The following is a 27,283-nucleotide window of genomic DNA, read 5'->3' as shown; positions in this document are numbered from 1 at the left end:
CTTCAGTTCTGTAGCCTCAGACAAGTTGAGTAGCAAGTTTAAAAAACTGAGGAGGAAGAAGGAAGACATTTTTAAGATCAGAAGAAAACTTACTTCTATTAAGTACCTCAGTCAATGTTTAAGAGGCATGAACGTTTAGATGTCAATTATTACTAGACTTCCAAAGCATTTTCTTTTTACAATATAAAGTTAGTGCTGCAGTTAAATATTAAGTGAGAACATTCACTAGTAGTTCAACATCTTCCTGTAAACAGTTACAACTGCATTTAGTGCAAAAAGAATGTATGTTTTTATTTCAACTCCTACAGAGTGAACATTACTGTACTGTCAGAGAAGGTTATACTTACTTAAGTGAAAATTTTAAAAACCTCTGCATGAGATAAAACACCTATTCCTGGTTTCACTATTTGAAGATACAGAAAGAGGGCAGTATGTGAGGAGTAAGCACACAGCAAGCGTACTGCTGGCGTTATCCTGGTCACAAAGAGTTCAGAAAATGCTAGACTACTCAAAGAATTACTTCTTTTTCCAAGCAGAACTGGCAACACAACACCAAACCCTTGCTGTTGCAGCAATATTCAGGATAATTTATATACAGTTATGTGAACTACCATCACAGCCATGAATCCAGTATAGCACATTAAGTTTCCCTAGGAGTCTGCTAGGTATGTATTCATTACACACCATGTTCTACAGTAAGCCACAATACAGTTGATTAGGTAACTGTATAAAATTGCTTTTAATTAGTGTATCTTACTATCTTGCCACAACTGCTCCTGTGAGCCCTCATACCTAAGACCTGACTACAGCTCTATTTCTACCTATCCAAATTAAATAATATTGCTAGAAGTTGTAACTGCAAAAAGATAACACACATTAAAAAGTACACAAGAGTAGAATAAACATTCCAAAGTCCACGGATGGGTTTTGGAAGCAGCGAATCAAGAGAGGGGACATTTAGGTCAGGAAAATATAGAGAAGTATGCTTGTCAAAGCTTGACGGGAAGAATAATATTTGTTGTTACAAAACTCACAGGGAGGGAGGCGGAGAAGATGGAGCTTCTGGCAAGAGAAGCAGTAAATTCTGAAGAATATACATCTTGGGAGGTAACAGTTTCTTCTGTGATTTTAAGGGTTTTTTTAAAAAAAAACTTAATCTGAGCTACTTGAGGCAAAGTTTGTTTTCTGTAACCTTTGTAGAAACCTGGCTATTATAAACTAGAGTGAGATTTAAAATTCAACATTCTGCATGCAACACATTATTCAGCTGTAACATGCACACTTTTACATAATGAACTACACATGGACATCTATCTAGTTGTTTAATTGTGCTTGTGTTAAAGCTCTGGACAAAGAGTTTACTGCTACCTCATGTACCTCAGCGTGAGGCTGTTGGGAGTCTCAGTTCATGCTGTCCACTACTGAGGCATTAGGTTCTAAGAACACACCCTCCCTCCTTTGACACTACATAATTTTTGTTCCAGTTGTATTTCTGATTTGTCAGTGTAAAAACATCTCCAGTATTCTCGGTTACCACAGGAAACAAGTGGCCACATTTCTAATAAGCACAGTCATACCCTTTAAGTAGCCTCTAGGTTGATTTGCTTTTTGTTTTGCTGTTTTGCTTTAGTACCTTACTTTTAAGGCACAAACTTATTTACACTACATTACCCTGTTAGAAAAAGAATGGAAGTATATCTAGTGTTAAAGAGAACATCATACAGATACTTTTCAATGCTAATTTGTCTATGACTCCAAAATGTCTCATGAACATTTTTTTTTTGAATAGCTAAGCAATTTTTGTAGCTGAAATGCCATACTTCTTGTGGAGTCATCCAGCAGTTTACCAGCTCCCACAATTTGCCATGTTTTGAGGTGAAATGAAGAAGCTTCTTAAAAGGTTATAACAATTCAGTAATTTCATATGCTAGAAAGGTTAAATTTGAGCACTTCCAATAGATAAGACCCTGCAGAATTTACTCAGCTTATTGTCAAAACACACAAAGAAGGTGAAAAGAATAAGAAAAACAAGTATCTTCTTAAGAAGCAGCTATTAGCATTGACTTGCGGAAGGCAAGTTTGATCAATGGGATTGATTTTAGCATTTTTTAATTTTTTTTTTCTCCCAGCTTTTTAGGATCTTATTAAGGACATACAATATTTTATAAAGAAAAGCTTGTGTTGACATCCACTGATATTTCTCCCTTATTTAGCCTTATTTCTTCAGAGAAGCAAAACAGCAATACAATATTTAATATTTTTTGCAGTTAGTAAAGTGGTGAAAAAGCAGAAAAAGTACTCATTTAGATGGCAGTAAAAAGTGCACGTTTTCTTGAAACTGTAATTCAATGTATAACAGAAATTACAACAGCCTATAAGCCTGAACAGAATAATAGCCCATCTAGGCTCACTCTCAAATATACATCACTGCTTTCGTTCCCTTTAAACAGCTCACCTGGTGCAGTAATCTCTTCAGTTTCAATAACTGAGTTTTTACAGCTGTGCAGTCTTGGACCATGTGCCGAAGGGTCATTTCATCAAGCATCACAGTTGTCTCTGGTAAGCCCACCAACTGTCTAGGAGCCTGGTAAAAATTTGGTGCTCCATAGCTTTCAAAGTGACCAACAGGAGAGTCTAGGTAGCTTGATACCCTAAAAAAAAAAAAAAAAAAAAATAGAAATATATATATATATAAGGAACAAAAAAACCCCAACATATATATTTTAAAACCACAGCAATTGCAAACTACAGCTAGAGAGCATTTAGTAAAAAATGAAATGTTATGTAATGTGGGCCGTATTCACATACCGTGGCATACAGCAGAAAATAAATAAATCAGAAAATGCCAATGCTATTTCACTTAAATGTTGGGCTTTCTTCCCCACTCTGCACACATCTCTTGGGGACTAGTAACTCCAGTACCCTAAAAAATATTGCTATAAACTGTCATTCAAACTAGCCTGTAAGAACTATAGGATTACACTTCATTTAAAAGCACATGAATAAGTAAAAAGTTCTCTAAACTTACAAAATGCAAGTAATAAGACAGTGTAATGTTTTTCCATATACCACATGATAATTTAGTCAAGCATTTATAATACCATATAAACACAAGTAACATATGCTCGGATTAAAAACCTTGACAGAAACAAAAACATTGAAAAGAAATTGTTATAAAATTCAGTGATGCTCCCACTCAGACATGTATTTACAGACATAAAACTATTCTGAAAATGTCTTGTACTCAGTATTACTTGAGACCCATTAGTGCCAAAATAGACTTCTCATGACAGTATTATAATGATTCGGAATTAAAGAGAAGTTCTTTACCTGTTTAAATCATTTTTACCATGGATATAGTGATCAGTATGGCCAAGATGATAGTGATCCTGTGTATTCCATCGCTGCTGTGGTGCTCTTTTCCAGAATCCCTCCTGATGTTGCCTAGCATTTCTGTCTTGTCTGTCGTAACGGCTCATATTTTCACATTCCTCTACATAAGGTTAAAGAAAAAAAAAAAAAAAAGCAGCTGTAAAATTTGTTCCTAAGACCTTGTAAATAAAATATTGAGTATGTTCTGGTAACAGATGCAGTGTAAAATCTGTGGGGTTTTATTTTCTTTAACTGCACATCTCTTAGAACTGTCAAGCAGATTTCTGTAACAATGTCACACTTCTACCAGCATATGAACTTGTTACAAGAACAACAGTAACCTGTAGCAGGAACAACAGAAATCAACCTTAACAGTATTTTCAGTTTAAGCAGAAAATCATTTGGAGGAGGTAGAGCTATGGTGAAGAAAAAAAAAAATATCCGAGAGTAATGTTTTCCTGTCTTTCTTACTGACAGATCTTCAGGCCTTTAAAAAGTTCAAACAACAAACACAGAAAGATGACATTTTAGAAAAAGGCCAGTACTTCATTCCAAATGGAACAGTTTCATTTTTTAAAATACATACATCTCTCATCTTATTTATCTTGGGTTTTTTTTTCAACTTGAAAGACATTTAATCTTTACTTACTTGGACAGAAAGCCTGATTTAAAAAAAGCTAACAAAACAATCGCTTTTTAAAACACTAACTTCTGCAAATCAAAGCAGAGCAGATTCCACAAACTTCTTGAGGGAACAAAAGCTATATTTGGCAACAGCTTGTAAACCACAAGAAACAAAGCCAAAACTAAGGCTATCCGTGCAGCCAGATAGCAAAAAAACAAAAAAAATTAATAAGCTGCTATCCTGCCATCACACTCGCTCCTTTACTTACCCAAGGAGGTTTTGCTCACATTGTCAGTCCTTTGCTAGGAGAATAACTCTACACAGGAGAACATTGTTTTATTCGGCTGCCTACTCAGACATAGTTGCGCACAAGACGCTCACAAACAGGCCTTCCTTCCTGCTTAGTTTCCAGCCTGCGTGTTGTTGGGAAGTGAGCCCAGTTTTACCCTGTGATTTAAAACTGCCATCCTAACTCACTGCATACTTGTTGAGCTAGAACTGTTTCTATAAATAGCATCCAAGCAGCATCCCAGACTCCAAAGTGAAACAAGGAGGGTTTCTGAGGACCTGGAAAGTCTTAAGAGGCTGAGGTCAGTGAAGTCACACATAACTATGAAAGTGTTAGCAACAAATGCTGTGAAATATTATTGTAACAAATACGCATATCTACAATTCAGTTTTTATCACCTAGTTTGATAATCAAAAAATTACTTAAGAAAATAATCTTGTTCACCTAAAGTAACAGAAGATTTATTTTCCCTTCCAAGCTTCCTTCTACAGCCCGTAACGTGAAAATTCACGTGGGTCTACTCAAAACAAGCCCTCTATAATTTTATATGCAATTTCATTATTATGATTCCCAGCTTTATAAAATGAAATTGAGACACTGACTTTTTCACATGGTCATGTTTACTTATAGGAAAGCCTGAAAGTGGCTTTTGAATTTGGCTTTTCAGATGCTTTTTGCTAATTCAGCAATTTCAAGAAACGACTATACCAGAGGCACCTAGTTTATGCCATATTAATTTTATGTGGAAACTCACAAAAAACCAAAACAAACAAAAACAAAACCACACAAACAAACAAAAACAAAACCCCATAAACAAAAACCAAATAAACAAAAAAATCCAACCAAACAAAAATAACAACCAAACAAAAAAACCCAACACAGCAGGTTGTCAGTCACAAAGCATATTCCAGCTATACAAATATTATTGATACTTAGCTGTAGAAGTGGAAGTAGATTTAAGTTTATTATATTGATGCAATTAAGAAAGAAGTGACCTAAAAAAAATAATTTCTCATTTGTGTCTAGATTAAATGGAAAACTATTTTTTTTTTGTTTTCTGACATTCATCTTTAAAATGCACATATTTTTTAAATTTATAATTTGAAATAGAATTACTGATGCAGATGCAGTGCATGTTTATGAACAAAGAAACTTGTGAGAAATTGAACTACCCTTTAAAAATGTTTCTTAGTTTTTCCCCAACAGAATTAGAATTACCCTTATTGAAAGAATATCCCATAGGCTTGGATTGTTATCTGTTCTGGAAAACTGAAAAAGCAAAAAGATAAAAATTGTACACTTATCTGGGCAGAAAAGTTGAATATTAGCACTATCGTCAATAAGCACCCTTCATGTAAGTACTTTGGAAAACCTATTCTGAGATTTAAGATATTAAGTACAGCATTTCATATGCGCACACGGTTAAAACATGATGTGCCACCATGGTACATAGTAAATTCTGTATTTATTTACTGATAATTTAGCTTCATATCTAACATACACACAGGAGTCTTCACCTGTGCCTCCTCTTACAGGGTAGGACGCTGCAGTGCTCCATATTCAATGTTTCCATTCACCTCAGAATATATTAGCCTCCACTGAACTTGGAGAATAAAGCTAATACCCATTTCATTTGATAGTAAACATTTTTATTAATAGGTCAGGAATGCCCAAAAGCAAATGCCTCTGGTTTTCCAGGACAGGATTTGAGAAACTGTGACAATAGTCTCCCTTACCTAGTTCATTCTAGTCTGCATTTGTATTATTTTAAGGGCATCTACGTACCACTGTCCTCTTTATGTAAAGTTTGCCAGCACACACACTGACCACAAGAGCGCATAAAAAATACCTTGAAAACACATATTGTAAATCTTAAGGCTGAATTGTATAAAATATGTTAGGATATATTTTCATTTTGTAGAAGAAAATAATAATTAAAAAAATTAGGTTGTCATTCACTAAAGCTGAAAAAATGCTGTCCTAACATTTTCAAAGGCAGCTGAAGCATGAAACTAGAGGACTAACTTAAAAGTTTGAAATTTATTCTACCAAAATAATTTTAATAAACAGAGTGCAACAAGGTTGCATTTTTAAAAAAGGCAGTAAATTTTTAACTTGAGAAATCTTCAAATGCGAGAGTTGTAATTGGTAGAACAGCAATATTTCATACATGTCAGAAAAGAGTTGCTACTTGAAGAAAAAATATTTGAAGAACACACTGTCTTATTAAAGGAGAAGTCAGAAAAATGCAATTCAAAAATGCAATTTATATTGCAGTTTCACATTAAGATTGCTTGGCTAATTTACTAACCTTTGTCATGAGGTGGGTCCTCAGGCAGGTCCACATCAAGCATGAGATCATCATCTTCAAGATCACACGAATCAAGATTATTCAAGATATCCTGCAAGAAAGAAAACATGAGATACAGATGCTTTCATGATATTTCATTTACCTTACTGTCATAAAAAACTTATTCCAAAGCTTTGTTACATTTGCATTGTACACATATCCAGTATTATCAGCAGCTTTTTCTTTTTAGAGGATGAGATCAACTTTACTTGAGACAAACATACAAACAACAACCATCATACATCTAGTAATATGATACAGTAACAGTGCTAGTTGAAATAAAGATGGATTAACACATCTATGGAATACTTCACAGATTTTTCTTTTCATTAATATCCTGCCTTCCCCCCAACTCGAAGCATTTTAAAACTATTTTGCTCACTTAGAAGATGTTCAATCACCTTATTTTGCCTCTCATACTGTATTACCATGGCATTGAAAGGAAGAGGGGGAACCTGTATGTTATCTTGACTTTTTGGGCCAACAAAACAAAACACGCTACTACCAGCACTAACCCCTGCTGCCTTTTATCTGTAAGATTGTGGTTCACATAAAGCTGTTTCTAAAGGAACTAACAAACTGTCACAATGCACGTGTGTGTGTGTGTGTGTGTGTGTTAATAGTTCAAGAAAAATGCAATAGTGTGATAGTACTACATGTAATTCTACATATTATGTGTAGTCTGTCAGGTGTACTAAAGGACTGCAGTCAGGGCAAGTCAATTCAGTGTTAGAAAGGCAAAAACTGACCACTTTTCCTATAATACCAAAGTAGGAAAAACTCAAGAGGTGAGGGCTGTAGAATATTCAACTTCTTGAGCAATCAGATGCTGCCAGCACCATGCTACTGAAAAGCTGCATCAGACAAAATAGTGTGGAAGTTGACCAGAGAACCCAGACTGCATTTTACTTATTTACTCAAAGAAGGCTAGACTTATTAATATTAAATGATTACAACACAAAATAGGTTGAAGGAAAATGTTAATGGTTAGACAGCTAACTCTTGAGCTCTGTTTTCCATATCCCACAAAAAAAGCCATCGCTTCAAGGCCCAAAAACAGATTCAGGCACTTCACATCTGCCTCTCTTTTTTAAGAGCAGAAACGCAGTTTTTTCTTAGGTTTAATAGCTACAGCTAAAGATGATACATGGGACCAACACTGAAAAATTTACCGAATATTAAGAAAATGAAGTGTTTTACTAATTATGTCACACTGGATAATACAGTGATTGTTGAATACTTACCCAAATACTTGCATACAGACTATCAATACACTGCAAAACAATATTCACTTAAAAAGTTATCCCTTTGCTGGCTACTGTTAGATTCACTTTGTGAGAGATGCATAGTTGAAAAGGAAGAACATCAACAGGAATGTCTAAACTGTTGCTCCAACTGTTCTTAAGCAGTCTTCCTATAACGTTCACAAAGGACTACCATATTTTATTACAAATCATAAAATCACAACATCAACCATGTTGGAAAAGACCTTTAGGATCATCAAACCCAACCATTAACCCAGGACTGCCAAGACCACCACTAACCCATGTAACTAAGGGCTTCATCTAAAAGTTTTTTTGAACACTTCCAGGGACAATGATTCCACCACTTCCCTTGGGAATCTTGTTCCAAATGGTGAAAAGAGCTAAGCATATTTTAAAGTTTTTGGATTTTGTGACACACAGAACATTAAATATTCTACAATTCTGTAGTGGAAGTTATTTATTGACATAGAAGGGAGAGTATGAGATGAAAATAGTTAATATGCACTTCGTAAAACACGAATACTATACAGGAAAGATGGAATATTTGAGACAGAACCATTTGTTTTTGTTGTATTTCAAAGTCCTACCTGAAATATTCTGTTTACATAGAGTATCCCAAGTATTTACTGGGAAAAAAAAATGAGTAACAATAAAAAACACTATGGAAAAGGTTCACAGAGAAATGGAAGCCAGTTAAATGAAATGTGGATTGAATATCTGGGAGAACAAACTTTCTGGAAAAAAATTAAATTAAAACAAAAAGTAATAAATATATACAGGAACTAGAAGAATTTTAACTAGTATGTATTTTTTAAACAATCCTGCAAAATATAAGTGTGTTTGAAAGGTAGCTTTAGTTTTTTAGTTGACACACTGTTTCTATGTCATGCTTTGATCTTCCAAATTAGTACCAACAAGCATTATTTTCTTCTACTGTGGGAAACTTAATGAGCATAACAAATTACAAATAGTGGCCACAAACATCTAAGGAAGTTGAAAACATTTGCTATTGCTATGCACAAGCATTAAAACAAGCACAATATAAAAACATAGTGTGTCAGAATGTTAACTAATAAACCTAGATAAGCCACTTCACTATCTTTGTATCACAAATTCTAAGTCTAATAATGTCAAAGGTCAGCATTTGAGATGCCATGCATTTTTCTGTCAACAGAATATTTCATTATGCTTCCCTAATTATACATTCCTGCACCACACAGAGGTGATTCCATGTGGGAAAATAGAACTGTGAATATGAAGACTTTGTAATAGGTAGACCACACGTGAATTCAATTTTGAGTAATTCCCAGTGTTACCTACTTGGAGAACAGAATGTAAAAGTACATGTCAGCAACATGATCTGGAAATAGCTGCAAGATAAAGTGGTTTCATCAACAGATCAGTAACAAATCCTGTATTTTCAGACTTCCATTGTTATTGTTACTACTGTATAATGAACTGAAGTTAACTACGTAGTAGTAACATTGTTAATAATATGTGCTGAACAAATTATCATCATGAAGTGACTCTGGGCAATGAGCTAAAACAGACGAGGAAATAAAATCTTCAGAAGTGCATCAGCTCCAGTTCCACAGAATATTACATGTTTCAGCAACTATTAGAAGTTACAGTAAGAGAAGAATCCTATTTTATTTGTATAGTTGAAAAGAATAATGCATGCTAAAAGCGCATGTAACTTTACAAGGATGATTTAGCACAAGATTTTTAAGATGGTACAACCTATAATTGGGACTGTGAAATCTTAAGTCAAACTACAACGCTGTCCCCAAGATCTCCCTCCATAATTTTTTCAGGTTAACAGAGGTAGTAGTGCTTTGTTCTTTTACTGCAACAGAACAGGAAAAGCATAAGGTGAAAAACATATCATTTACGACTAGTGGCATAAGAAGTCACATATACTGAGTAAGCAGAGAACCTCAACAGCAGGTAACATTTGCACTGCATAAAGAAGTGAGAAAAGACTAAACAGAACCAAAGGTAAGGCTGGCAAGCAATTATATCACATTTTGCAAGTTTATTTTAATGTCCTGCAAATTCTTCCTGTAGTGACCACCCTCAGGTGCCAAGTCTTACCAGAGATTAATCAAGCACATACCAGCAGTTCGCCTACAATAGCTCAAGGGGTTTTTTGCCTAATTTGTTGGATGTGTAGCATTCAGAACATGTTTCTCAAGATGCAAAATAATACTAAGTTCTGAAGACAAAAAGTTTAATATTCAATATAAATTCTACTCCAGTTCATTATGATGGACACTAAGAATATTTTTTTTTTTAAAGTTCTTTCTAAAAATTCCTCAGGCTACATACATAAGCGCTCTCTTCCACTGAAGAGCAGTATTTTTCAGCCCACCAGCTTAAGCTCAATTTAGCTAAACAGTCCTAGGCAAGATACATAATTCTTAGCTTTTCCATTTCTTAAGCTAAGTATATAATGCAACTAAAACCCAATTACATGTCCAAATTAGAAGGACAGATACCTACATTTCCTCCCTATTAAACCTAAAAGGTGTGCACTAGTGAAAGTTTATGACACAACACATATTACATTGGAATTAAAAAGAAATAAAGAAAGTTGGGCATTGGATTAGTGCAGAAATGCAAAGCAATTCCAGATAAGCAACCCTCAAAATTTCAGAGTGTGCAAAGAATTCAGAAGAGCCTGGTCTCAAAATATCAATTCAGCACCCTTCTTCTCATGCCAAAGTATGCTATCTTGCTTGAAAAGCAATTGCACTGAGGTAGTCATGAACTGTTGGTGAATATTTGGAACCATATTTTATCTTTTTCCACAATTTAAGATCTCAGACCTCATTAATTTATTCTACCTTTACGAAATCAGCTGTTAAAGGAAAATAATTATTTTGGTTACCAATTTAGTGAGTTAGGTCTCGATTTCAATAATAATAATGCAGTTCTGAAGCCAGTGGAAAATGGAAGCAAAAGCTCAGATGCAAAGTATTTTGTAGTGATTAAATTGAATTCACATTCATATTTCTTCAGTGTGGTTTGCTCTTCATCCTAAGTTTTTTCAAGCCTATATGCACAATTTCTTTGATCTTTTAATTCTTCCTCAAAAAAGACTATGAGAGCAATGCATGTAGATCCTTTAATACAGAAGACTACAACTCCTTAAAAACTACAAACAACAATTTTACAGGATAGATATCACTACTTTGGGGAGAAGAACGAAACTACAGAAAGCACATCTACAAGCTGAAAAGTTGGCAGCAAAAGATAGTGTGTCATCTACGGCATCAGTATATAAATACCTTTCCAACACACCTAGTTTTGATGTTAGTATTAATACAATACTCTTTCAGGTTATGGACAATGCATTTATAGAAGCTTTATCTGACATTAAGGCAATCTAATTTATTTAAAAACTTTACTGTTAAAATTGGATGGATATTATGAAAGATAAACATGCTAGGTTATTTCCAGTATATATTTTAAAGTTGTTTACTTAAGAAAACAGCAGTAATCACAGATCACTTTGTTGAATGACAGCACATTATAGCACGTTCTATTTATTTAGTCATACTTTAATCTCTTTGCACAAACAAATCACCAGTAGGTTAAATCAGACTTCAGACTTGTAGTTATTCTTGCAGTACCACGCCGTATTCCTTTTGTTGAACACTTATTATAGCAAGTATCACTAATGACCGCTATGAAATTAAGGTTATTTTATGACTTCCATTAGTTAAAGGGGCTTTACTTATTTTTAACATTGTAAGTTTTTATGGACAATGTTTTATGCTTAATTTTTCCTATGTCTACCTTGAGCTGATTTTCAGTTTTTAGTAACAGGATAAACAGTTTCTTTGAAACTTTTGAAAGATGAAATAAAGCAATTTGTCCACGCAAATTCTTTTCTTTAGTTGTTATGTTAAAAAGATCTAATGGATACAGACAGGAAGCAAGCTTGACATTTAAGTTTATGACAGTTAAGCTAAGTAACATATCAATTTTAAGCAATGGCTTAAAGAAAGGCATTTAAATCATCCTAAAATAAAATTATATATATATATAAATATATAAAAAATAGCCTTTTGAAGAGATTTCCATCAGAATCTCCCAAATACCAGCATTACCTTTATGGGTCTTTTGGATAATGAGTACATGAAAAAATACTTTAAAAATACTATTTTACACGGGGGAAAAAAAATTAGAAAAAAAAATTAGTATCTCTGTATTACAACATACTGCTCTGTAAATTTAGAAAAGCAGTTGTCAAAGTCACTAAATCATTTAAAGCTGACATGCCTTTATGACATTCCATAGAGGAAAAAAAAAAAAAAAAGTAAAAGAAGTCAAACATCCTGGTCAGATGTCACCTCCATTTACTACCGAAGAAATCCTATTTAAATGAAATGTTTGGTGTCTACGTCAGCATGACAATGAAGCTATGATACTGTGTTTAACAGGAGTATGATGCTACAGCAATGAGTATATTACCATAAATTTAACAATGTTGATTTCATATAATACCACACAGGAGAAAAGAGTAATCAAAGTAATTTCTTCAGGGAAATGGGGGAAGCCTCTTGAAACAACAGAAGATGTAGGAGTTGACAGCGGGATATAAAGTTATAAATCCCAGATGAAACATACTACTACTTTTTCATTCGTAGTCATGTCACTGCAGCTGTTAAGATCTTCCAGCTGGATGCTTCTAATGTGAACTTTGAACACTACAATTAACATGTAGATGCACTTCCAAAACAGAATGCCTTTTATTTTCTACAAGAGTTCATTCACTTGACTGAAAGTAGGGATTACTGCAGTGAGTTGGCATAATTTAGGAAGAACAATGAAAACATACTGTGTTTATACAATTCTCTGTGCTTTAATATTTGAAATGAGAAGATATTGTACTATTTTGCATCTGGAAGTGATTTATGTCTCTATAGTTGTCAAAGTGTATTACAAGTCTTATGCTATACTAAAGGGACACTGTTTCTTATTTCAAACATGCTTTTGCAAATAAAATCTAGATGTGCTTTATGCTCAGAAAAGCTAACAGTTTTAGATGCATGAAGTTCCAGACATTTTCACGGCCCTTTACTATGCAGTTGCATATGCTGCATGTCCTATGCAGAGATGCTAAAATCTAAATATTTTGGATTTTCATTAAAAAAAAAAAAAAAAAAAAGATAAAATATACATATATACACACACACATGCATATTTTGAGGAAGAAAAAGACCACAGAAAAAAAGTTCAACAAGCATAAGATAAGCATGAGCAAAGGGAAAATGTGCCCCAAAAACTCAAAGGCCAATTGAAGAATTTGAGAGCACTATAGAAACTAAAAAAGTATCTTTTCAGGTACTTGAAGAATGAAAAAATTAAGTAGCTTTTAAAATTAAATGCTAAACAGACTGAGTCAGCCATCTGGAGGGCAGATAAAAGATGACTGCAAAAGTCAAATATGATTGAAGGCTGACAACAGAGAAGAGGGAGACTTCCAGGGTCTTCGTCAATGCTATTTTCATCATTTTACAACAGCCCAGGTAGAGAAGAAGCAAAGAAAGACATAGGAATTAAATACAAATCTCCAAAAAGGCAATGTTAAATAAGAACTGAACTGTTAAGTGAAGGCAGAAAACAAACAGAAGAAAAAGACACAGGAAGGCACATAACATACCATAGGCTGAAGAAAAAAAACCCCACTGTAAACAAAGTCATCAAAACAGAGAAAACCACAGAGGTTAAAGAGAGAACTCTGCAGGATACCAAAAACTGGTTAGGAAGGGAGTTATTTTAAACACTGTACATTGCAAGTCACATTAAAGATAATTAAGCCGAAAATACACACAAGTATTTCATCATTTTGTTCACATTCTGTAACAGAAGGCTGACAAGACAACAAATGCAACAAACTTTGCTCTCAAAATCAAAGATATTTTATGTTTTACTCTTAGATATAATAGTCTTAAATACCAATTTACTATTCTTGCAAACGCTGTTATAGAGGCATTGTGTGTTCTACCTAGGTTTACTGAATGTAGATAGGAAATTATTAGCAGAAGTTATAACCCACTATAGCTTAAGCAGCAGCTATGCTTGCTGCTTTGTTTTTTAAAGTTTTTTTTATTACAAAATCAGACATTAGACTGAGTCAGAAATCTGAAATTTAATAGCATGATGGAGAGAAAGAAAACCAGAAATATTAACCATTCTGTTAAGACTTCACCAGTTCATAAACCACAGCGCTTTTCAAACATGCTGTGCAAGTTAAACCCCACTGCTACAAAAATCATTCCTTCAGTGCCATCTTGCCTTTGGTAATGAACCTACAAAAAAGAAACAAGGTGGAGGGAAGCATGTTGACTATCTTCCTGCAGAATTCCAGAGGGAAAAAAAAAAAAAAAGAAAATAACTTTTTCTTAAATAGGCAGAAGCTTTTTAGCAGGAAGTTTCCCATCTATTATCGAGCACAACAACAGAAAGCCAACAGCAGCAAGCATAAATAGTAACACAAAAGTAACAGAAGCTGAGGAAAATCAGTCTTTTCTACAGATTGCTTACAGTCTGTTTTCAGAAAGCCTACCAATATCAGAAGTTCACCATTACTTTTACAGTTTGCCTACAAATGAGCATTTTACACTCTAAAGCAACATGTAATTGATACACACCCCGCTAATTGCCAAAAAAATTGATAATGATCATTATTCCACTGACTTGCAATTTTATTCATAGTAGGAAGTTCAGCTTAAAGGAAAGTAGGGAGGCTTCAAATAACTCCCCCTGAGAAAGAAACCAAACCATAACCTCAAAACTCAGAGCAGCATCATGGGCATGGTTGCCATCAGATCATAGAATCATAGAATATTTAGGGTTGGAAAGGACCTTAAGATCATCTAGTTCCAACCCGCCTGCCATGGGCAGGGACACCCCACACTGAACCATGCCACCCAAGGCTTCATCCAACCTGGCCTTGAACACCACCAAGGATGGAGCATTCACAACCTCCCTGGGCAACCCATTCCAGTGCCTCACCACCCTTACAGTAAAGAACTTCTTCCTCATATCCAATCTAAACTTCCCCTGTTTAAGTTTGAACCCATTACCCCTTGTCCTATCACTACAGTCCCTGATGAAGAGTCCATCCCCAGCTCCCTATAGCCCCCCTTCAGATACTGGAAGGCTGCTATGAGGTCTCCATGCAGCCTTATCTTCTCCAGGCTGAACAGCCCCAACTTTCTCAGCCTGTCTTCATATGGGAGGTGCTCCACTCCCCTGATCATCCTCGTGGTCCTCCTCTGGGCTTGCTCCAACAGTTCCATGTCCTTTTTATATTGAGGACACCAGAACTGCACACAATACTCCAAGTGAGGTCTCACAAGAGCAGAGTAGAGGGGCAGGATCACCTCCTCTGACCTGCTGGTCATGCTCCTTTTGATGCAGCCCAGGATACGGCTGGCTTTTTGGGCTGCGAGCGCACACTGAAGCCGGCTCATGTTCATTTTCTCATCGACCAACACCCCCAAGTCCTTCTCTGCAGGGCTGCTCTGAATCTCTTCTCTGCCTAATCTGTAGCTGTGCTGGGATTGCTCCAACCCAGGTGTAGGACCTTGCACTTGGCATGGTTAAACTTCATAAGGTTGGCATCAGCCCACTTTACAAGCATGATGAGGTCTCTCTGGATGGCATTCCTTCCCTCCAGCATATCAGCTGAACCACACAGCTTGGTGTCATCGGCAAACTTGCTGAGGGCGCACTCAATCCCACTGTCCATGTCACCAGCAAAGATGTTGAACAAGACCAGTCCCAACACCGATCCCTGAGGGACACCACTCGTTACTCGTCTCCAGCCGGACATTGAGGCATTGACCACAACTCTTTGCGTGTGGCCATCCAGCCAGTTCTTTATCCACCAAGTGGTTCACCCATCAAATTGATGTCTCTCCAATTTAGAGACAAGGATGTCATGTGGGACAGTGTCGAAGGCTTTGCACAAGTCCAGGTAGATGACGTCAGCTGCTCTACCCCTATCCATCAGTTCCGTAGCCCCATCATAGAAGGCCACCAAATTCGTCAGGCAGGATTTCCCCTTAGTGAAGCCATGCTGGCTGTCACCAACTGCCTCCTTGTTTTTCATGTGCCTTAGCACGCCTTCCAGGAGACTCTGCTCCAAGATTTTGCCAGGCACAGAGGTGAGACTGACTGGTTTGTAATTCCCTGGGTCAAATTATGATCAAATTATGATCAATTATGTTTCCTCTGTGTAGCTAATTTGAATTATGCCCTAGCTAGGTTTTTGGGGTAATGTGAGTAAGACTTACTTCACAGGATTACTGAGTTCTATTCTTATACAGTCAGCTTAATATACTTGTTTCTAATTAAAACCAAAAGAATCCCCAAATACATCGTAACTACTATTGAGTAATTCTATCTTGACCAATCTCGAAACGAACTGCTGATACCACCAGAAGCATCTTGTCACCTGCACTTCCAAAACTATATTCTCACTACGTTATCCTGATACATTTCAATATGAACCAAGAATACAAAAAACACTGAAATGCTGTTTACTGAGAACCACCTCGTATGTGGAAAAACAGTGCTTTGCTAAATTTCCTGCCTCAAGAGAGACGACAATTAAAGTTATAACAGATTGCAGTTGATATGAATACGGCCTCAATTGCAATCTTAAGTGTTCTTGAAAAGAAGTGCTTCCCATACCTAGAACTGTAGGGACACTAAGACTGAAATTGGGTGCACACATTTCATCCAGAGGGACCAAAGCTGCATGTACTAGAACAACAACTGACCCCAAAATGTTTAAAACACTGCCCCTCTCCTAAGTTTCTGATGCTTCACAACAAAAAGCAATTTTGAAAAAGATTCAACACCAATGCTCCTATAACTTGTTTTTAGGTAAAAAAAAAAAGGAAACTTCATTAAAAACACCTAGATTGGCACACAGTTACCTGTAAAGTGTCCAGAAACTCAGAGCTTCTAGATGTATGTCTCAATTTGTTTTACATACTTTTAAGAAAATGTTTTTCTTGTTTATACCGATAACTTTGACAAGCGCTCTAACTTTAACACTACTGTTCTCTTTGGGCACATGTTTACCTGCTCACTACGGTTTGAAGATTTCCTATGAATAATGAAAACAATGTGCAAGACTTAGAAGTTAGGCAATACAGTTAAATGAAGTACACTAGAGTATTTCTGAAGTCCTTCTGCTATTGAAAAAGTGATGGTACTTGTTAGAATAAAGAACAAAATTTAAAAAGGAATAGGTTTAAACTCACATTAAAATTTAACACTATATATGCAGTTACCAACTTATCCAGGAAACACTACTTACAAGGTGATGAAAAGAAAGAAGCTAATTTCTACCGGTATTTATTCTCATATTTCACACACCAGCACATCAGCTGTTGCTCCCTCCATCTCTCCACCACCCAAATTCAAAGCTGTCATTAACAGCTACCACAACTGAAACAAAGGAGTACAACTGAACTTGCCTTGATTTTAGCAGCTAAAACAGCATGAGAAGATTTACTCTGTCAGTTCTGAATCAAGCAGCTCTCAAAGGCATATATGCTTTCCAAGCCCAAAGGAAAAAAAGGTAATTTGCCATAAAAGCTTGTTCACAAAAATGTCATGCTTCTCAAACCAACATCACAAGAGGTTTGTGCACTGTAATACAGTCACATAACCTCTTAATAGTATTTGAGAGCAGGGACACATATATCACATAAGACACAGGCAGAAATGCCATCTCATTAAGTAATTTAGTTTATTACTACCTTCCATTGCTGCAATAGTTAAGCTCTGAAGTTGAAGACTAAAGCAGCAATGGGAGGGTTGTGGCTATATTCACTCTGAAGACAGCACCTCGAGATTAGTTGTTACTTTCATGCCTTTTCCTTTCCCTGCCACAAGAAGAAAACCGCCTGCCAGCAAACTCCACTGAAAGACTGGTTGAAGAACCCTGCTAACAGAATGTACTGAAACAAGTTTACACTCTTAATCCTGTATTGACAAGTAATACTAGATTTTTTTATTATTATTTTTTACATAGCAGTTGCAGTTTCATACTAAAAGCTTAACTGTGGACACATTAATTGAGGATGCTCTCCCACTGTCCTGGGTTCAGCAGCAGCAGTCAGTTTTTCTCCTTCTTAGTAGCTGTTGCAGCACTGTGTTTTTGACTTTCAGCCTGGGAACAGGGCTGATAACACCGATGTTTAGACTGACCAAGGACTTTGTGAGTCTCATGCTCAGCCAGGGAGGAGGAGAAGCCGGGAGGAAGCAGGGACAGGACACCTGACCCAAACTAGCCAAAGAGGTATTCCACACCACAGCACGTCATGCCCAGGATCTAGAACTGAGAGTGGCCCGGAAGGGCTGGAACACTGCGGGGTGGGGGCGAGGTACCGGTTGGTGAGCGGTTGTATTCTCTTCCTTGTTATTTCCTTTATCATTATTACTATTAGTGGTAGCAGTAGTGATTTGTATTATACCTTAGTTATTAAACTGTTCTTATCTCAACCCGTGGGAGTTGCATTCTTTTGATTCTCCTCCCCGTCCCTCCAGAAGCGGAGGGAAGAAAGGTGGGGGGGGAAGTGGACTGCGTGGTTCTGATTTACAGCCTGGGCTTAAACCACAACACCCACTAATTTAGTACGTCCACAAATATCTGCTCATAATGGAGACTAAACACAAAACTGTGATACTGATTTCTGAGGCTTTGAAATTGGAAGCAGTCTACTGGTTTTCCTAATAAAACTTTTTAGTCGTAATTGAAAGGTTTTTAGAAACTGATGATATGGAAAACAAATGACAGAGGTTTTTATACTTGTAATGTTGGAAAAATAAAAGCAATTATATCAACCTAATGAAAACTGTGAAGTTAGAACAGTAAAATTTAAGAGAGTCAGCGTCATTTTTGTCAGATTCTGGAATACGGCATGAAGATGTTGGGACAAAAGAGCATGGAACTTAGACATGACCTTATGAGCTTGTCGTGGTTTAAGCCCAGGCCGTAAATCAGAACCACAAAGTCCACTTCCCCCCCCACCTTTCTTCCCTCTGCTTCTGGAGGGACGGGGAGGAGAATCAAAAGAATGCAACTCCCACGGGTTGAGATAAGAACAGTTTAATAACTAAGGTATAACACAAATCACTACTGCTACCACTAATAGTAATAATGATAAAGGAAATAACAAGGAAGAGAATACAACCGCTCACCAACCGGTACCTCGCCCCCACCCCACAGTGATCTAGCCCTTCTGGGAACTCCCAGTTACTTCCCTGGGCATGACGTGCTGTGGTATGGAGTACCTCTTTGGCTAGTTTGGGTCAGGTGTCCTGTCTCTGCTTCCTCCCGGCTTCTCCTCCTCCCTGGCTGAGCATGAGACTCACAAAGTCCTTGGTCAGTCTAAACATCAGTGTTATCAGCTCCGTTCCCAGGCCGAAAGTCAAAAACACAGTGCTGCAACAGCTACTAAGAAGGAGAAAAACTGACTGCTGCTGCTGAACCCAGGACAGAGCTTAATCAGAGGTTACCAGCAACACCAGCTTTAGCTACGTGGCACTCAGATGCATGCCAGTGAAAAAACACCTTTCAAGGCTGACATCTGTATGAGATCCCAATCCCAGAATCCCTGCATTTTTGAGCAGGAAGTTTGAACCACTTCATGAATTTTAGAAAACAGAGTAAGCCAAAGCTCTTTCGCAGACATCCTAAGGAGAAATGGCAGCTTACCAAGACAACATATTTACAATAAATTCTTTTATATTACAAGTAAAATTCAGGCATGGTGTTTGCTGTTTTCTAGAATGCACCAGTGAAAGCTACAACCTCACAGAAGACTTTATAGGCTACTTCAATGTCTCTTGCCAAGAAAAACCTTGGCCTACAAACCCAAAACTCAGGCTTTCAGGTAAAGGAGTGTAAACAACCAGTTACTCACTCTGCCCTTCACAGGACAGGATTTCTGTGATGATCAATGCAACAAATGAGCAGAAGCAGAATATGCAAAACTCCACCCTGCTATTCCACAATAGTGATGGTAGATGCTATACAGCTCTGTCCGTAAAAATGGTCTCCAGTATGCTGGGCACAGAGGGAAATCTAGAAGGAGATACAATACAAACTGCAAACTGACACTCTCTGAATTTGCTCTTAGCCACTTCCAAGGAGGTTCAGATAATTTGATTTCTACAGTGAAAAAAGTCTTCATGAAAAACCTTGTAAGAATGCAGCTCATTTTCAGCCTACAACTGTGTTCAAGTCTATAAAAACTGCTTTTAATTCAGAAGCATTTTGTGCTGAAAATGCTTCCAATGGCTGTTACAAAATCTAGCCAGCACCGCATGGAGACTCAATATTTATTTGTTTGGAATTAGCATTGTACCATTTCCAAAAAATTTTCAGCACTTCCATTATATACTTCTATTAAAAATCCACACTGGGCAGTATATATCTTATCTCAAATGGCAACCTCTAAGGGATTCACACTTCATAAAAGTCTCTCAAATGCTACTTTAAAATCAATTCTTGTATATCTGAATAGCTGTTTTACTCCATACTTTTACATTATCTTAAGCTTACTTGCACTTGCATTTTTATTACAGCTGTAACAAATATACTCAAAATTTTAAGAGCCCACCCTCTCATACAACAAGAGCTATGGCTTAGGTATTAACCCCCTGAGGAGGATGTGCAACTAAGGAATAAGTAGAATACCTAGAACACTTCACCGTATAGAAGTAAATGCATTGGAAATACACACAAGTCTGAGTTCACATAATAAATAGTCTTTTGAGAAATCAAACTGGCAATTTAAGGCTTACTATAAAGTCATTTTGAAAAGTGAATTATTAAAAATATTAAAATATTAAAATATTAAGGTAATTAACACAGTTAATTACACAATTTCTTACACAGTGAGAAATTAACAATTGAACTAAATAATGCTACCTTGGCAAGTTTATTTTCTTTTTAAGTGGAGCAAATTTCAGCATATTTCACTGTGCATACCTACACTTCATGAACCAGAAAGCATTCTGCCCAGTTTCAAAAATTAATTCAGAATTGCCCTTTCCCAAGTTTCAATCACAAAGGCAAAAATAGAATAAAACAGAACAGAATTATTATGAGATTTCAAAAATTACCTAGGAAGAAGAGAAAAAAGTAATAATTTCACACTCCAGAAATACTTCTGGCCACATGTCAAGAAACGACAAAACAGATTCATTTAATGAGATCCAGATTTCACTTCAATGGTACTTAAATTCTCAGCAGCTAAAGCACATCTGTCTCTTAAAACCAGATTTCAATTATTATTCCAGAATCCTGTATCCTTATAATTACATTGATGCTCACTCTATATACCCAAAACACTTGCTTTATTTATTTCAGTAAATAAAGACTCATATTGTTACCGAAGCCTACAGTAACAAGGAGTCAGAGGATTCTCTTTAGTCTTTTTCTAACATAGGGTCTTGTTACAACCTGATAAATGAGGGAACACTCATAACGGTTTCCTGTCTAAACCTATTTGCCCAAATGATTTAAAGAAAAACAAAACAAACAAAAACCCCAAACACCACAACAATGATTCTCTAGAGAGTATGAAAGAAAGAAGCCAAAGCTACTAGAATACTTTCAATATGAATTTTTACTTCTTGTGAACTATCATACACTAGAAAATCATAGCTTCTTTAAAAATGCACATACCTCAGAACAGTGCACACAACTGTATTAGCCATCTTATTTTTTACGTAAATAAGAACTTTGACTTTCCAGAAATATTCAAAGCTTCACTCTGAATCAAAGTTCATAAATAAAAGTTTATTTCTTATGCGTCTACTTAATACAATGGACAGGAGAAAACAAACTAGATCAAACCTTGATACAGCAGAAGAGCTTCATTAGTCATCAAGCAAAGGAGCAACGAGACTTCAATTACGATGCATGTTTTAGGCTACGTTGCTTGTATGCATTTTGAACATCCTTCCAGACAAAAATAATGAAAGCAAAAACATAGCAAGGATGATACACTATAGTACAAGATATCATTCTAGGAAATAGGAAAACATTTGTTTCCTGCTTTCTGAAGTAAAATTATTTCAGTCCTAAGCAGTTATTACAAAGATCGTTGTAGAAATCAGATATTCAGATATTCAGATAAGGACAGATATTCAGTCCTTCAGATGCATAACTAACAGACTTCTACTGAGTGAAAGCTAATCCTCTCAGCTGCTAACTGAATAGGCACAAGCAAGCAATATACTAATACAGTCTTGCCCTCCAATGAAATTCATTTACAGGAAACAAGAACTCAATCTTGACTTCAGCCCAGCTCTGTAAATCAAAGTGGGTTGTGCGTTGTTTTTTTTTTTTTCCATGAAGACAGTTGCATTACAATCAAGAGCACAATTCAAGCCTAGAAACACAGAAAATGTGCAGATCCACATTAAAGTTTCTTCAGGTTCTTTCTGGTTTCTGGTTTGTTTGTTGGCTTGGGTTTGGGTATTTTTTCCCTTTCTGTAATCAAACTGTTAATTTTGTTTGCAAGGCTTTTTTGGTTTTGAATAATTGTGATCTAAGATTTGATTACAACCACTCAGTGGCAGTGAAATGAAAAAACATTTTAATTATAACCCTTAACTTGAGCTGAAGATAGCTAATGGCAGAATTGAAAAAAGCCTATATTAAAAACTAAACAAAACCAAAACACCAAAAAACCCACCACCAAAGAAAAACAAAAAAAAAAAGGCAAAAAATAAACAAAACCACACATAGACTAAACACATTGGAAGCTGTATCGCACCTTGGTGAGCAGCTTTCTGCCATGAAACAGTAAAGCAGCTCAGTTTTAAGAGTATGTAGCTGAAATAGAGAACATGAGCAAACAGTACACCTAAACATTGAGAATAAGTATTGACAAATATTGTCTATGTCAGTGATTTAGAGCCATCACAATTGCTCTGCTAAGCATCAGTCTTCTCATACAGAATTAGCAGAAATTGCATCAGCGATTTGGTGCTCAGCAGCAAAGACCAGTTTTAGAAAGAAATACAGGGAATATCAATTAAATGAAATGAATGCTTGAAGACTTGAAAGGAGTTCAGTTCCTAGACTGTTAACCACTTGGTTTTTGCCTTCAAAACTGGAAATGAAACAGAAGTAGGGATAGCGGAATAAGTTGTTTTCCGTTACACACACACACACACACACACACACACACACACACAATCCTGACAACGTCTCAAAAAAAACCTCTCACGCATGTCCTACCTAGCTGTAAGTCCCCATGGCATCATCTTATGTGATGTTGTTAAGATCTGTATAACTTTCAAGCCTCCAGCACTGGATTCTGCATTTGGTCCATAGCTGTTTGGCCAGTTAGTGAAAAACAGGGCATGCCTAAAAGAGGCCAAATTTATTTTATTTCCCTACAACACACCATGCCCTTAAAACCAAACTCTACTGAGAACAAAGATACCTGCTTTTCTTCTCCCTCCCATAAAAAAAAAAAAAAAGGAACAAAAAGACTGAGTAGCCAGCAAGCTCCTTCCACCATCTTCCTATTCCTGTTGTCACTCCAGAAGCCTAGTTAACATCCCTTTGGAGAAGTTGCTTTTTCAAAAATGGTCAAAACAGTCCTAATCTAAGATTACCCAGCAAGAGCTGCACTGCCATCTATGGAAAAATTTAGGAAAAACATTTAATATTTGTTGATATTAAGGACAATACAGTTTAAAAGATTAACAATATAACAGTAAGATGGAAATAAGAAAAAGGCAGTTTGTGCATCAATCAATACCAATTACTCACCATCTAGTTACCTGAATTCAGCTACATTGCTTCTACTCACTCCAGCCTGATGCCATGGAAACTCTAGAACCAACTATATGTTTTGCAGATTTCCCTAGAAACATTAATTCCAAGGGGCAGTTAATCTGGCATCAGCTCAAGCACTCAAAATTCTTAATTCTGATGCTTATCAGCTGGATTTTGACAGATACTGCTTTTACCCTCAGTGCACTAGAAGATAGAAACCAGATAATTTCATCACATATCTCCCAGCAACCAAAGCATCTGATGTGCTGATTATTCTCAATGCCTTCAGTTCTATTTTTTTACCTTCTTTATACTTATTGCATGTAAAAAAAAAAAGAAAAAAAAGGAACAAAAGTTACACTAACCTACACAACAATATAATTCTTCAGAAATAATGACTAACTGCATCAGAAATTCCTCTGCCTCTTCAGATTAAAAAATATAATTGTTCAATCTTTAGGCTAAAGAATTTAAAGGTATCATGCTTTCTACCAAAACCAACATGCATAGGGAATAAAAAAAAGCCAAAACCAAACTCACCCACCACTAAAAGCCAATTCAACAAACATTTCGGAGCTACAATTTCCCCTCAAAACCCAACCTGACTGAAAAGACATTTACGCTTTACAAAAATAAAAAAATTATTATTGATGTTTCTCTCATTTAAGATAAAAACTCACAGTAAACACTGTGATTCTGAAATAGCACTAACAGGATAAAAATTAAAATGGATAAAAAACACACATGACTTCCTAGATTCAACAGTAAGTCTTAAAACCTCCTCCTTTCTCCGCTTCCTCAAAGCATAGTAAGTTCATTCCTTCATTATTAAGCCTCACTAAAAAGTTAATTACTTTCAGTAGAGGAAGAAACAAACAAAAAAAAAGGGAACAAAAATATCAAAAGCTTCTAATGTACCTTTGCACCACAAGGCTTTCAACAGCTTCTGTCAATCAGAACGTTATCAGTTCACACACAGATACATGGAGGTCACATGTATCAAACCCCTTGATACACAGGGTCCAAAACATTGGAAAGTAGTGTCTTTCATTTGTTTCACAAACTACATTGTATGTATCAAAATATCTATACTTAATATTTTTCAAGGGCAAATTTTAAAAACTTCTGGTTTTTTCTGGCATGTGCATGCATGTGTTTGCAGAAAGGGTGCTTGTTTTTACAGGAGCCTACATTAACTTTTTTGTCCCCTATAAGTCAATATCAATAAAACTACAAAACTCATTCTGCAAAAGTCCCAGACTGCTTTTCCAAGCTGGCCACAATTACAACAAAAAGTTAATAACCATTTCTAGACCGTAAGCACTGACGCTCAACATCATTTATTTAAAAGAGAATGCAAACCATATCATAAGTAGCTGAAAAAATATCAGGTATTTGTATGCAGTTACACAAAAATATAATTACATAGGTATGTCAAATTTTCAGGAGAAAGCTCTGCTATTCTGCTCTGGGACTACAGCAAACAACCCAACTAAAAGTACAAATCAAAGTTTAAGCAGGTGCCACAAACTCCAAGTCCAAAAGTACATTACTAAATTCACAGTGGCGTCACAGTATCTAACACGCTCAAAACACATGAAGCAAGACCCTGATTATACCAACTTTTTTTTCTCTTAGGAGCTCCAATTTTTAATACCGTGTTACTAAAATATGAGCTGCTTAATTTCAAAGTCTGTTCATGTAAAGGAATATGAACAGTGAAAAGTGACGAAGGACAGACAGACAAGTATTTTTCTCATGCCCACTAAAATCCCAGGGTTGGCTCCCTGACCTCAGACGGAGGGTCACAGCACTGCAACAACTCTCCATCCTTTCTTCAGGCTGAATCTGAATCAGTCTTCAGACTGATTTCTTACAGATATGTTACAACTTTAACGCTAAGAAAAAGGTTCTTACGCATCTTGTGTATCACATTTGAGACTACAAAGAGTCCTACCATATGAGCTACAGTCAGGTAGCTTACAGATGCTATGCTTGAACAAACGGAGAAATCAAAATCAACTTCAGTTCAGAAAGGTCCTATACATATACAGTATACAAACAAGATGACACACGTCAGATAGGCAATAGCTATTTTCTTGCTTTTTCACTCCTAAGTTTAGAGATTGGTAGGAGATATTTAACCTATCATTTGTGGTAATTCCCTTCTTTATTCTTTGTGAGCACTACCATGAGACTGCATAAGGATGGAGCTGTTCTGTCCTAACTTGAGAATAAGGGTAAAAAAAAAAAAAAAAAAAAGAAGTGTGACTCAAGGTCACCTGTCCAGGAACAGATTTCCTAAACAACGTTTCAAAAAGCTATCAACTACAGACCAAAGAAGAAACAATTGGGAAGTGGGGAAAAAAAAAAAGCCAACAGAAAAAACAACAACAACAAAATTGAAACTACATTAATTCTGTTTTTAAAACAGACTTAAGCAACAAACTCAAAATACTACATTTAAGCAAGTTATACATATAAATACATACTATGCTGTTCATTTCTGAAGATTCGTAACTTCCACATGGATGGACACTCCCAATAGGTTCCAATCCTTCTTCATCCCACATGTAAGTGCCATCAGAGCTGTCAGATGGAGAAAGCTCAAAAGAAGACCCAGCTCTGTAATTCATCTCTAGAGAAATCACATTCTCGGCAGTCTGCTTTGTGCTTTCACTGTTGTCATCCACTGCTTAGAGAAAACAGGAATAGTTGAGATTACAAAACCAATCCAATATTTCAAAAATGAATACTAACTGGTACTTGTCTGCAACTACACTGTAACAGAATATCTGAAAGCATTCTACAGTATTGTTCACTCATCCTAGAGCGGAAAAAAAGCTCAAGCTGATTTGGTAGCTACAACCAAGTATTTTTCCAACCTACATCTTTCCTGGCCTTTTACATTGCATTAATTCACAGCCTACATATTTCCTGGCCTTTTACATTGCATTAATTCACCCATCATGAAAGTTACTTCCTAGAAATCAGTACGTTTTTAACATACCAGAGGGTGGGTCCAAAAGTATATCTTTTGGATCCAATCTTTCAGCTGTAACTTCTCTCAAAACAAGTATGTGGGAAGCCCATGACTATTTTGAAAACATGGCTTTTAAAAACATCTTCTGTCTCTTCAACTAATTTTTAAAGAATTAATATAACATGCATGGGGGGGGAAGGGGGAATAGTGACACTGCTATTAAAAATTTAACTGATTTAATTAGACACAGTACACTTATTCCCACTACTCAGAAGCATTACAGCTGTTCTCTGCCTACAGAGGCAGAAGGGAGAGAAAACATTTTTCTTAAAAGATCACCAGTCCAGAGAAATGAATCGTAAAGCAAGGATATGAAGAACCCCTCAACCATGGTTAAAGGAGGTATCTTTCATTCTTATCCCATAGAAAAAAGTTCTTTAAAGTCATGCTTGGGAAAGAGAACTATCATGGAGAAAAGGCACTGTAAGAAAACAAAAGTTCCATTCTGAAACAATTCACAAGCAATGGGCAATTATATAAAACAACTACAGTTACAGGATC

At 36.2% G+C, this 27,283-nt stretch overlaps 1 protein-coding gene across 4 annotated transcripts in view; it reads right to left on the bottom strand.

Moving 5' to 3' along the window:
• Positions 1 to 27,283, bottom strand: part of CCSER2 (coiled-coil serine rich protein 2) — a 71,149-nt gene that overhangs the window by 28,862 nt on the left and 15,004 nt on the right. For all 4 annotated transcript variants that reach the window (XM_080621441.1, XM_080621440.1, XM_080621442.1 and 1 more), the window contains 4 exons: positions 26,232 to 26,434; positions 6,598 to 6,688; positions 3,331 to 3,493; positions 2,456 to 2,651 (listed from right to left, as the gene is read on the bottom strand). In XM_080621441.1, coding sequence (XP_080477567.1) covers positions 2,456 to 2,651; positions 3,331 to 3,493; positions 6,598 to 6,688; positions 26,232 to 26,434 — 653 coding nt within the window. The remainder of the gene's footprint in view (positions 1 to 2,455; positions 2,652 to 3,330; positions 3,494 to 6,597; positions 6,689 to 26,231; positions 26,435 to 27,283) is intronic.

The sequence above is a fragment of the Psittacula echo genome, assembly GCF_963264785.1.
Source record: "Psittacula echo genome assembly, chromosome: 6".
Classification (NCBI taxonomy): Eukaryota; Metazoa; Chordata; class Aves; order Psittaciformes; family Psittacidae; genus Psittacula; species Psittacula echo.
Note: the sequence above shows the minus strand (reverse complement) of the source record. Positions and strands in the feature narration are given on the sequence as shown.